The sequence below is a fragment of the Lemur catta genome, chromosome 14 (genome assembly GCF_020740605.2).
Source record: "Lemur catta isolate mLemCat1 chromosome 14, mLemCat1.pri, whole genome shotgun sequence".
NCBI lineage: Eukaryota > Metazoa > Chordata > Mammalia > Primates > Lemuridae > Lemur > Lemur catta.
Window position 1 is genome coordinate 27451698 of NC_059141.1, and position 13231 is coordinate 27464928.

General features: G+C 47.5%; 1 protein-coding gene across 50 annotated transcripts in view; it reads left to right on the top strand.

Moving 5' to 3' along the window:
* Window positions 1-13231, top strand: part of SORBS1 (sorbin and SH3 domain containing 1) — a 220411-nt gene that overhangs the window by 103252 nt on the left and 103928 nt on the right. For 33 of the 50 annotated variants that reach the window (XM_045569093.1, XM_045569092.1, XM_045569103.1 and 30 more), the window contains 4 exons: window positions 2647-2701; window positions 7223-7291; window positions 10002-10097; window positions 12130-12258. In XM_045569093.1, the coding sequence (XP_045425049.1) occupies window positions 2692-2701; window positions 7223-7291; window positions 10002-10097; window positions 12130-12258 (304 nt within the window). In that variant the 5' untranslated portion in view covers window positions 2647-2691. Of the gene's footprint in view, window positions 1-2499; window positions 2510-2646; window positions 2702-7222; window positions 7292-10001; window positions 10098-12129; window positions 12259-13231 lie in introns of those variants that run through there. The other 17 variants (XM_045569100.1, XM_045569138.1, XM_045569129.1 and 14 more) reach the window with 2 other exon arrangements.

A 13231-nucleotide genomic window follows, 5' to 3' on the forward strand; every position in this document is an offset into this window, starting at 1 on the left:
AAAAAATACAAGATGTGCAAAGGGCTACCTACATATGACAGTGATTACTCATCATGTGTGAATTGATCATCCTTTGTTTAGTTCATAAGACATCTCCATTCATTTCTTCCCCAGCCTAAGAATGCTATATGCTTTGTGCTTATTTTTAACATTAATATGAATTAAACTAACCTATACAGAGGGAATTAGTAAATGGATTATGGAATGTTATTATAATGAAATATTATACAACTGTTAAAATGATGGATATGCTAACTGTGTAGAAACCCAGAAGAATATTCATGAAATACTTAATTTAAAAATTAGAACACAAAGCTACCAGATATTATATTTGCAACTGTGAGCATGCTATTTATGCATTTAAAGTTTAGAAAGGATTGTAAAGGAATAAAAATAGTTTCTGTTAAGATAACTTCACAGTTGAATTTAGAAGCTTTCTTCAATCATGCTTTAAAAATTGCATAAATAAAACTTTAACATAATAAAATTGATCGTGAAAATTATTTATAAAATAAAAACATTTGGATGCTATCACAACAGCCCTTTTGGTCCTGGGAGGCAAACTGAGGTATCAAAAAACTAGGATTGGAAAACACAAGGACATATGTTAATAGATAACAGCAGGTTGCGTGTTCCTTGACTAAAAGAAAAAATGTCTTGACAGCTTAGAGAACAATCTGGGGGGGCTATTGAAGGTCATGGGTAGTCTCAGGTGTACAAGACAGTGACAAAGTCAAAAGTTACTGCTGATTTGGGCTGCAGAGAAGGACTTAGAATGATTTCCTTTTTGCCTCGAGCATTCTACTCTGTCAGTTCCGAGGACAGCAAGCAAAGCAACCACCCAGAAAGGAAACCAGTGCCCAATTTAAGCTTCTTGGAAAAGGAAACTACAGCATGTCTCCTTATGCAGGCCCTTATACTATATCTTGACATCCCTATTACAGAGTTCATGAAGAAGGAATTGTCTATATCATTGCTCCTCATGTTTTAAAGTGCAAATGGAGCACCTGGGATCTTGTTAAAATGCAGATTCTGATTCAGGAGATGTAGGGTGGAGTCTGAGTTTCTGCATTTTTCATAAGCTGCCAGCTAATGCCAGTGCTTCTGGTCTGTGGACCACACTTTCAATATCAAGGTTCCACATATCCCGAGGACTTGTTTTTCGGATTGTGTGATTTTCAGATGTATTCAGTAAGACCTTGCTATTCAAAATTTATGCTTTGAAAACTATAAAACATTGCTGAGAGAAATTAAAGAAGGCCTGGATAGAGGGAGAGATAGGCCATATTCGTGAATTGGAAGACTCAATATTATTAAACCGTTTTCCCCAGATCTATAGATTCAATAGCATGATCCCAATCAGAATTCCAACAGACTTTTTTTTTGGTAGAAATTGATAAGATGGTCTTAAACTTTACATGAAAATGCAAAGGACCTAAAATAACAAAAACAATTTTGAAAAAGAATCAAGTTGGAAGACATACCACCTGATTTCAAGACTATATAAAGCTATAGTAATCAAGATACTTATTAGATAAAGACAGCTCAATGGAACAGAATAGAGTCCAGAAATTGACCCACACATATATAGCCAGTTACTTTTCAAAAGTGTTATTGTGAACGAGAGAAGCCAGGCACAAAGATTATGTATACTATGATACCATTTATACAAAATACAAAAAAAGGTAAAACTATGGTGACAGAAAGCAGATCAGTGGTTAACAGGGTCTTGGAATGGTACATGATGATAGAGAGGTTCAAGGGAACATTTTTGGGGAGCATGGGGGAACTTTTCAGGGTGATAGAAATGCTGTATATTATAATTGTGTTATAGGACATATATATGTCAAAAGTCATCAAATTGTACAATTAAAATGGATACATTTGGTTGTGTGCAAATTATAACTCAAAAAAGATCTTCTGGGTATATATTAGGGCATTGCCAGTATAATTTAAGCTTTCTTTGATTTGAGACCTTTACTAAATCAAGGGGTTATCCATTTGAACACCAGTGATTGGTTCTCACTGCAGGGGATAGAGTGGGGTGCTTGGAGCTTGGACCTGGGAGGCAGCTAGCTGTCTGGGTTCCAATATCAACTCCTCCACCACGGCAGCCAAGCTGCTTCACCTCTCTGTGCCTCGGTTTCCTCATTTGTGCAAACTAACATAATGTTAGTGCTTACCTCAGGGTTGTTGAGAAGATCAAATGCATTAATATTAATATATTTAAAGCACTTAGAACATTGCCTTGTGTATAGTAAGCTATTATATATGTAAGGATTCCCTATTATTATTGTCTTCTGATAATCTGGTTTGTGTTATAATTTTATCTTTTTCCTAAAATGTGTTTTTTCCTTTCCTTTGCATCCTCCTTAAACCATGTGCACTCATGTAACTTGAAGTCTTTAATGTTAAATAGAATGTTGGAGCTGGAAGAGATTTTAGATGACATCTAAACCAAGTATAGGTGACAAAACTGAGACCAAGGAGGTCGAGTGATGTGCCCAAGGTACATGACCAAGCAACTACTGGTTCAGCTCTGTTTCATCAAGAGTTACAGTGTCTGCATTTTTAATACTAACTATAGGGATTTATCTGAGACCTGCCATTCATTGATTCCGCTGTGTGGTGTTTGTTTTTCTGCAGAGCAGTTCAGATCCCCAGTTTCAGAAGACTTGTCCTGCTGCCACCATGAGCTCTGGTAAGTGATTTCAAACCCTGCCCTTCTCTTGTCAAATCTATAGAACTGGACAGTTTACCCAGATTTCCCACATATGCTGAAGGCCCCAGCAGTATTTATTTTTTATTTTTAAAACCTGGGCGAGGGCCAAAGCTTTGTCATAAATCATCTTCATCACCATCATCACCTTCATTGTTAATGACTTTCTGAGTGTCTACTATGTGTGCTATACACTTTACATGCACCATGTCCTAATCTTTTTAATAGCCCCTTTCCCCTTTGTTGAGATATAATCGGCATACAGTACACTGCAGATATGTTAAATATACAATTTGATAAATTTTGACATAATGTATACACCTCAGTGGCGTTTCTTAATCCAAATGACTGCAGCAAAAGTAAACAGATTGACCATAATTGCCCCAGGGAGTGAGCTTGTCTAATCTTCCCTCATCTGGGCTGGTAGAGCAGTTTGCTCACTCTTTTGCTTTGCCTTTGGTAGTAAAAAGTATAAACAAATACCTGGTTTTGAGTATTTTTAGGTTTCAACTGGGGTAGAAAACACAGGCTAGGGGAAAACAGAGATGGGAACAGATCCCTGCTCATCGTGCAGCCGAGAGCTGTCAGCTGTCCAGCCCAGAACTGGAGGCAGAGAAGTTTCCATCTGGAGATTAAGGCCCACCCTGGCCACTGAGTATGCCCTGGAGCCTCCCAGAACCCTGCAGGTGGGGCAGGCTGGGGGTAGGGGATGACCGTTTGGGTATCTCATTCAGGGGTCTCTTAATCCTGCACTATTTCATGACCTCTGTGGATTGAAAACCAGCTTTTTCTATTGCATATAGTGCCCTTTTAGTCAAGTCCTACGAAGGGCAGTTTGTGATTAGGACCTAGAAGGATTCCAGGGTGGAACAGCTCAAGGCCACACCCTGGCCTCCTCATGTATTGTCTGTTGCCTTGAACCTGCAGTGGACCCTTCTCTGCATTCTATTCTGCAAAATGGACATAGTAAAAACACCAGTTCCTTGGGACTTTGTGAGGATTAAGTGAGGAAGTGCTTTTAAAGTGCTGAGTGCTGTGTCTAAGGCATGGACACAGTGGAGCAAGGGCTCCATCGTGGGTTCTTACTGGTATCAGCCCAGATTCCTCCTTGCAAAGAGAGGGAGAGACTTGGCTTGTTCCTGATTCCGTGAGTGCTTTTGCTGTATGTGAAGAAGCTACGCACCTTCTTTCCCCCTCCAAGTGCTACCTACTGGTAGCACCCACTTTGTAATCATGTTTTGTTGTCTGTTTGGCTTTTTACTTTTCTTGTCCTTTAAAATGAGCCATGGTTTTTAAAGTAACTTTTGCTCTCCAGCTTGAAGTTTTCGGCTCTTCTAGTGTTGGAATTAGTCTAAACTGGCGTTGCTACTCTTGGCGTTAATAAAGGCCAGAGAGGGAGGAAAGGAAGGGCCAGGAAGGAGGGTGAGGGAGTGGAAATGCCCTGGGGACTTCTCCCCGGGATCTCTCCTGCAGGTGGGGTGCTGGAAGGAGGCATTGCCTAGGAAGACTCCAAAAACTCTAGACCGTTTGACCTGATAATCCTACTCTTAGGAATTTCTATCTTAATTTGAAAGAAGGAAACAATAAACATCACCCACATGAAGGTGGGGAATAAGTAAGTACATCATGTGTATTTGCTTGATGGAATATTATGCCACTATTAAAAATGATCATTAGGGAGAAAGTAGCCACGTGGAAAATATTTGTTTTAACCTTTGGTGGAAAGAGCAGCATGAAAACAGTGTGTTCTTTTTAGTCCAAATTTGGGCTGGGCTGCCAGTCACCAAGGGAAGTGATTTACCTACATGACCTTGTTTCATTCTCCTGGTAAACCCCCAGAGGTGGGCATGGTTTAACACACTCCCATTATATAGATGGGGAAACTAAGGCCCTGAGAGGTTAGTAATTTGGGATCACCCAGCTAGTATGCAGTGTTGCTGAGTCAAATTTGGCTGTTGGACACCAACACGTTGTGCTGCAGAGGTTTGAGTTTGAGATGATGGAATTACTGATTTTTAAACACTTTTCTAAAATTTCTTCAAGTTTGATTAACATTTAATTAAAAGAAAAATAAAAAAGCAAAGGGAGAACATGGGGCTGGGCTGAAGGTAGCTCAGGGGCTCTCCTAGTCCTAGCTTGGGGAGGCCTGAGGCATGGCCTACAGTCCTAAAAGGAGCTCAAGCAGGTGCACAGGGAGGGGATAGTTCAAGAAAGAAAAATGGGTAGTGGAATGTGTGCTGTTTCTTTAACTTGGATTTCTGGCCTTCTTGCCAGTGGTCTCCTTCCACTCATCCCAGAAATGGGAGTTTGAGGGAGACATTGACAGCTAGGAGAATTAGCCTTCATCCGTAGGTAGGTGTGGGGCAATTAGCAGGACACAGACTATGGGGCCAGCATTGGGAAAGTCCAGGCCCCCCTAGGGAAGGGAAGTGGCTTTGGGCAGCATCCAGGCTGGCCTGTCAGTGCAGGGGGTGACTACCCCTTTAGGAGGCTGATTGTTGGGGGCCTAGGTAGGGTGACTTCATCTCAACCTAATGAGCTACTGGGGTTTGGGACTGGGCTTTAGTCCCAGTGTCTGGGGAAACAGGGTATATATAAATCAGGAAAGCGAAATGATTATCCTACTGGGGAGGAAGAAGGTGAGCTGTGAGATGGTGCAGACCAGAGTTCAAATCCCAGCCAAGTGATCCTGGTGGGTCTGGCATCCTCTCTGAGCCTCAGTTTTCTTGTCTATACAATAGGAGTTCCTAACTCCTAGCTCCAGGGGTCTGGGTCTTAAGGATAAAATGAGATGCCAATTACAGAAATGCTATACATGGATCCTGAGATCCAGGCAAATCAGTGTTTAAAAAAATCACAGCTAGGCTGGTCTGAAGGTAGTGCGTTATCTCAATCAGTTGTTCGTAGTCAGTTACAGACCAAACTGCTTGTTCTGTTCTTTCTTCCCTTCTCACTCCTGCACTTCACTAGTCTCAAAAAAATAAATAAATAAAACTGGTAGCTAGTTATGATTATGTTTGTAGTTTAGCTGGTGCTTGGCACGTTGGCCACATGTGCCAAGGTGACAGTGCCCGCCCGCCTGTCCTCCCTGGCTTGCCCGCCTGCTATTTTGGGATGGAGAACTGGGTGGGGATTAGGCTGCAGGTGGGCAGGAGGGTTTCAGTGTCTGTGGCTGAGCTGAACTCAGGGAAGTCCCAGCCAACCCAGGAGGTGACATCCGAGGGAAGTCTGAAGGAGGCGCAGCATTTCCTCAAGGTAAGACGAGGGGAGAAGGCATTCTTGGTAAGGGCCTCATAGGAACCAAAGCCTAGAGGTCTGAAAGTATCTGACATGCTCAAGTCAAGTGCTGAGGCCAGCATGGCAGGCAGGGAGAAGCAGGACATGCAGCTGGAAAGGGCCAGGCCTGGCGGTGGAAGGCCTTGAACCCAGGGTGAGTTGCTCAGGCTTTGCCCTCTAGGTAGCTGGTGGCCACTGGGGCTTGGAGGTTGACTGCTTGGTTTTTAATTATCAAGAATGTCAGTTTGTTCATTTAAATATAACCAGGCATGATAAGATACAGATCATCCTATTTAATAAAAAATTATATTCTAAACAATTGTTTGTGTACTTTTGGAAACATGGAATATGTTTTTTCTCCCACAGAAATAATATTCCGAATTCTGAATGATTGAACTCCCAGATTATATTACCAAATTTTTGTCTTCAAAACAGAGGTGAAATATAGTGTATTTAAAGTAAAAAAGTTTTAGAAAATCACATTGCAGAATCCCATTTGCTTTCCCTCTATCCTGCAATGGTGCTTTTTAACCCCGGGAGGGCTGTGGTGAGGTCAGGGTCTAAAAAGTGCTGCTGGGATGCAGACTGAGGCTCGGGTGAGAGGAAGGGTGGCAAGGAGGCAGGGGAGTGTCAGGAAGCCACGTCATCCCTGGACAGTAGCACGAGCACCTGAACCGGGCTGGGAGGTGGGGTGTGACTAAGGACACTTCACAGGTGGGACAGCGTGACTTTGACAGGTGGGGCGTGCGGTGGGCTGAAGGGCAGCGTCCAGGAGCCCAAAGGCTTCTGTCCTGGTTGTCTGAAAGATTGCAGCTGGGTGCACAGGGATGCATCTGAGCTGGCCTTGGCCAAGAGGGAGATGCCATTTTGAGGGAGTTAAGCAGACTTTGTAAATGTCAGGAAGGAAGACATCACAAGGATGCAAGAGAATTTATGTCACCTGCCACACACTTCCATCCCCAAGCAGCTGTGTCATTCTCTCCTGGTTTAGGCCACGCAGCGTTCTTCCCAGAACTGCCCCACGACGCCCTAGGCAGCCCAGCCCAGTGGGGAAGGAGCCCCCAGAATATGTAGGGGAAGATGGACAGAACCACTCCAGGGTCTGTGAGGGCAGGACCCCCCCCCCTGCTGTCTCTTGACTCTGTCCCCAGCACCTTGTACCTTGCAGAACTTGTTAAATGCTGGGGTGGCAGAATCACAAGCCTTGTGCTCTTTTCTTTCTTTCAGAATGTGATGCTGATGCTTCCAAAGCTGTGGTGAATGGCTTGGCCCCCGGCAGTGATGGGCAAGACAAAGGTAAGGCTCTTGGACAGAAGCGTGGCTGGGTGCCGGAAGGCATTTCTAGAAGGTGCAGAGTGTATTGGGCCGGGGCTACCCCACCCGCCTGGTGGGAGCATCATTGGCCTGACCAGGCTGTGAACTGGAGACTCGCGCCCCACGCTGACGTTCCGAGATCCAAGCCCGTTCGTACATCTCATGGGTCTGAGGCTGCCATTTTCCCACCGTGAGGTGATGCATTAAAAACTGTCGCCAGCTCACAAGAATGCTGTGAAGGACAGATCGAATACACGGACGGGGGCGTCCGTCAGGCCTGGTACACACGGCGTTTATCAGGCTGAAATACCCCTTGCCCAGCATCTCACCTTCACCTGTAATAAACAGTTACACGTTCACAGTCCTGACCCTCAGGCAAGAGCCTAAATCATTAAGATAAATGATCGCAGTGGCATTAGTTTCATGCGCAGCCTGTTATATTTTCAGTTTTTAAAAATTTTAGGATGAAAGATTTCAATGTAAAATGAATGATGGATAAGATGATCTTTGGGTCTCACTTGCCCTGGAGACTTTCATCCTGACCTCGGCGCGGCGGCCCCAGTAGCCTGGCAGCAGGGCCCCCGGTGCCACCTGGCGGTGTGGTGTGACGGGGCGGAGTGAGGACGCGCGGGTTCCAGTCCCGGCTCTGCCGCTCACAGACGTCTTGGGAGGTCCCTTATCTTTGTGGGTGGGAGTTCCCTTACCCACAAAATGAGGAAATGTGATGATCTTCAAATCTGGAATTTGCTCGTCTGACTGAATTTTATGGTATCAGAGAGGAAGGACAAAGATCCTGGCACTGGACATTTAAGTCAAAATGCACCATTTCTCAAAGAATAATTTCGCAGCCTTTGGCATTTTGGCCTTTGTAATTTCCGTCTGGTTCAGCCAGTATTTCTTTTGAGACGAGGCAACGTGTAAACGGAGAAGGAACCAGCTGGGGAGGGCAGCCTGGGCAGCGGGAGGAGGTGGGGAGTCGGGGCCCAGGCGTGGGGGTGGCTGCTCGGAGGCAGGAGGGCCCCGCTGCCGCCCTGTTCTCGCCTCCCTGCCCGCACGCATAGTGGGGCTGTGTCTGCTCGTTCTCGGGGTCTTGGTCAATCCAGGCTAAGTTGCACTTAGGGGACACTGAGGAGCGGCGTCTGCGTCGTGGCCAGTGGGGAGCATGCGGGGTGGGGGCCCTGATGCGTGTAAGACCTGTGGGGCCACAGACCCCATTCCTGTGAATTCATTTATACAAGACACTTAAGGAGTTGGGGGGAGGGCGGCGGGAGGAGACGTGTCCCACCCTGTCCTCAGTGAGACTCACCTTTGTCTGGAAACAAGGGGGCAGGTGTAACCTAAAGGTCATCAGGGTGGCCTGGGAGGTCACTGACCCAGGAGCCAGGACAGCTGAGCTCCAATCTCAGCCTCTCCGTGTCAGAACTGAGTGCCCTGAGCCTCTCACTTCTTCCTCTGAAGACGGTACCCAAAATCTCCCACTCCGCCCGTCCCCTGAGTGGTCCTAAGGAGCAGTCAGTAGGATTGCCGTGAAACACATTCATATCCTTACACACACAGTATCTTCCTTCTCAACTTACCACTTGACCAGACGCCATGCGCCGGCCACGCGCCTCGTGAAGTGGCAGGCGATGGACTGGGGGTGCACTGCCCACCACCCAGGTGCCTCCCGCCCTCCCTCCTGCCGCCTTGACAGGCTCGCCAGCACGATGCTGATTCTGCAGTGACAGTCTTGTTGCCAAACAGCCCTACCCACTCATGAGTCTGTGGAGCTGGGGCCACGAGACCTCCAGATGTGGCTCATTGGAGCGACTTTGGCACCCTCCCTTCTCTCTGTGTGCCACCGTTAAGAGAGAGGGCGAGGGGGCCTCACGACAGGCTGGCTGTGAGAAGCAGGGTTTGGGGATGTGGTCACTGCTGAGACTGCAGAACCCAGGCAGGCAGGGAGCCCACGGGCACTGCAGATAGAAAAGCACGAGCACCCAGGACATGTCCCTGCTCTGCCTTGGCTCAGCCGGGTGTCAGGATCCTGGACCGTGCACTTGGGTGCTGCCCAGAGTCTTTTCCTGCACTTGGACACTTGGCACTTCTTGCCCAGGAAAGGGTGGGTTTAAGCAAGACCATCTGCCGTCTAACAGATGGGGGTTCTGATTTGCTTGGGGCCAGAGGCCCGTGATTGTTAGAGTGGGCACAGGACCCCAGAAGTTATGATTTAGGGGAAGCAGCTGTGATGGCTGAAGAGACCAGGCAAGTCACAAACTTGTTCCTCTCCTTCCTGCACTCATCTGGAGCCTCCTGGCTGTAGCTTCCCTCCGCAGAGTCGTCCTCCCCACAGCGTTCTCCCGAGGGACCTGGACCCTGACTGCTCCCCCCTTCTTCTGTGTGCCAGGCCATCTGTGTCTCGGCAAATCTCTTTGTCCAGAGCCTTGGCAAGCTCCTGGTGTGGCAGGAGGCACCGATGAACCCTGACCAACTGTATCGGGGTGATGGTTGGAGGGAGGAGGGGTCTGCTGTCTTGGCCTAGAACTCTAAAGAGAGAAAGCAGGTTATTTTTAATTACTGCATCTACTGCTCTTTGTATTGTTCTTTTTTGTGTGGGCGACTTCCTCCTATTGTCCCTGCTCAGTTCCTCAACTGCCTGAGTGTTTCCCAAATGTTCTTTCTGGATGCACCATTTACCCTTTTGTGTTTTCAGCAACTGCCGACCCTTTACGTGCACGCTCTATTTCTGCTGTTAAAATAATTCCCGTGAAGACAGTGAAAAATGCTTCAGGCCTAGTCCTACCTACAGGTATCTCTCCTTGGGTTGTTTTCTTTTAAAATTATTAGCAGATCACGCATGGTTTTCCTTTCTTTCCTTCTAACACATACTTTGAGGCTTAATCCTTGCATGTTTAGGAGGCATTCCCTCTCACTTTCTCACTTGGTTTCCTTTCTCTCTCTCTGTGTGTGTGTGTGTGTGTGTGTGTGTGTGTGTGTGTGTATGTGTATGTGTGAGCGAGTGCGGGGAAGAACTGAGGACAGAGGCCTTGCCGCTCCCTTCTTTGGGAGACGCGTCAGTGCAGAGGCCAAAACACTCACTCTGGGGTGGGTCCGAGGTGCATGGACCTCTTAGGCTCTCCCTAGAAGTTTCCAACTCCCATACTTTAGTTAAAACTCCCGTTTCCCTGAGAATTCACCTGGCCCCACAGGGCACCTCTGCCTTATATTCCCTGTGAATGAGGCAGCTGCCTTGGATGCCAGACTTGGACTGTCCTCTGTGATGTTCCCTGGGCCAGTTCCCAGAGCATCCCGCCCTCCCCGACTTTACGTGCAGTCACTTCCTGCCTCCCTGCAGTTCGGACGTCAGCTCTGGCTCACAGCGTCCTTCCGTACAAAGTGGGCCACGTGAGGCCTGGGCGGTGCTTTACCCAGTGTCACTTTCAGAAGTTGGGCAACTCTGGCTGTGTGTCCGGGAACCTATGGATGGGCTGCATCTGTCAGTTTGCCCCTCATCCTTTTGAAATGACCGTGAACCGGTTTTCCCAATAGTTTTGTGACATCAGTCGCTTAGCCTCTTGATAGAGTTGGACAGGTCAGAGACTCTCCAAGGCCGCTGCTGGCCCTGCCAGACGTTGTGGGTTTTGTGCTTCGCTTCCAGTGGAAGAGGTGCTGACGGGCAGGTCTGTTCCCTGACACTGATGATCGTTCAGGAAAGGGGGCTGCAGTGGAAAGCAAGGACTGAGCAGGCTTTGCCTCTCTGTGCCCTCGCACAGGGATGGGATGAGTTGGACATCTGAGCCCACATCCTGCCCATACACAGACTTTAGCCCATAATCCTAATAGTGACAATTTTAGGTCAGGGATGCAGGCTGTGAGCAATTTGACAAAAAAAAAAAAACTACAACCAAAAAACCCAAAAAACAAAAACCAGAGAGTTCAGCTTAGCTCAGCTGTGCATAAAGAAAAAAGCACTCGGCACGTGCGCCTCGTAGAATTGTGTGGTCTGTACCAGTTTCCTGCCTCTCGTTACTGATTTTCCTGGAGGATGGGCATCCAGTGAAGCATATTTTGAAATTCTTCTCAAGGGAACTCTCAGAGGTGACTTGGGTCTGTTATCGGGCCCTTGTGAAACCGTAGGAGGGGTCGGGACCCTGTGAAGACAGCCGAGGCTCAGTGGACACTGTCCATTGAAGGATGAAGCTATTCTAGTCGTTTTTGGTGCAGTTTGTTTTCTTTGTTACATTTGGAACGTGAGGCTCTCACTCGTGAGCTTTCTCGCCAGACGATGTATCCTTCTGTCTCATCATTTTGGGGGTCTTGATGTGCTGATCCAAGGAGATTTACTTTTCCCTTTCCCATTGGAAAACCTCAAGGAGCAGCGATTCTCCATGAATACCCACCTAACTCCCTGTTTACCACCTGACTCTTTTATAAGAAGGATGGTCTGGAAGCTTGAGAAATCTTCCATAAACTCTTCCTTGATCTGTGGCTTACTAGTTGGCCCGAAGTCTGCTCACCATCCTAAACTTCATTTAATACAAGGAGTGAACCTGCTTTCATTCTGAAATGTTTTCGGCTGATACTATAACTCATACCTTTACTCAGAACTCACCATTGCCTCCATTTTCCCCTAACTTCATGATGCAACGTAAACCCCTGAAAATGTGATTTGTCCCTCTCCACCACCCACAGATTAATTTTCACTGACTACCAGCGCCTAAAGACTTTGCGTGGCTGTATCCAGGTTCATCTCATTCCCCAGCTATGCCAATTTGCTTGCTGACTGTCGCTTTAATCCTTCAGGAGTCTTGGGTTCAGTTTTCTCCTTTGGGTCTTTTCAGATATGGATCCTACAAAAATCTGCACTGGGAAGGGAGCTGTGACTCTCCGGGCCTCATCTTCCTACAAGGAAATCCCGAGCAGTACCCCTGTGAGCCCGCAGGAAACCCCGCAACACACGAGCAAACCAGGTGCGCTACCCCTCAGACTGGGGGGAGATGTTCAAAGCCACATGGGAAGGGGGGAGCCCTCATGCTTTTGCTAAAGAGCGTGTGTGTGAATTCATTAGCTGCCTCCCGGTTCTCTCAGGGGTCTCCTGGACAGGCAGCTCCACGCCCCTTCTGTGAGGGGTAGTGGTCAAAGCCCTGAACTCACAGGTAGTCACGTGCTTCAGGTGAAGGCACAGCAGTGACCACCACTGTATTTTAGCTTTGACTGAGCAGACAGCCCTGTCACAAGAGCCAGCGCTCTGAAGATTGCATTTGTGCAGACAGAGATGGCTCAGGGGCCTGGGCAGGGTACGTGGTGAGATGGGCTAGAAGTTGGGCTTCTCAGAGCTCATACCTGATTCCAAGAGTTTGGCTTTGACCTGTCTAGGCAGGGCTGGCTGGAGAAGCAGCCAGGGGAGACTGAGAAGTGCAGGTGGCTGAATGACCTTGCTTCCGGGAAAGCAGAGGTGGGCAGGGCTCAGGCCTGGGTGGAGACCAGCCAGCTGAGGGAGCAGGATGAGGAGTTCTAAGGCCAAGGCAAACGAGGAGCAAAGAGAGATCAAAGAAGCCCTGTCAAGCTACCTCCACACCCTGATCCATAACTTGGCAGACCTGAATGTCTAGTACATGGTGTTGAGGTTTAGAACTGGGGCTTTGGAACCTGATAGATCTGTGTTCACATCCTGCCTCCACCACCTGTTGCCTGTGCAACCTTGGATGAGTTATTCGCTTGCTCAACCCCAATGATCTCATCTGTAGAATGGGTTTGATAATTGGACCTGCCTCATAGGATTATTGTGAGGAAGAAGTATGTGAAGCATTTTGTACCGTGCCTGATGGCATGAAATAAACTGTTAGATGTTGGCTGCTGTTACTAGATTAGGATTAGGATTATTCGGGCCTCTCTGGAGAGGGCTTTCCATAGCCCAAGTATGCTGGGAGCTGGGAGCTGGGA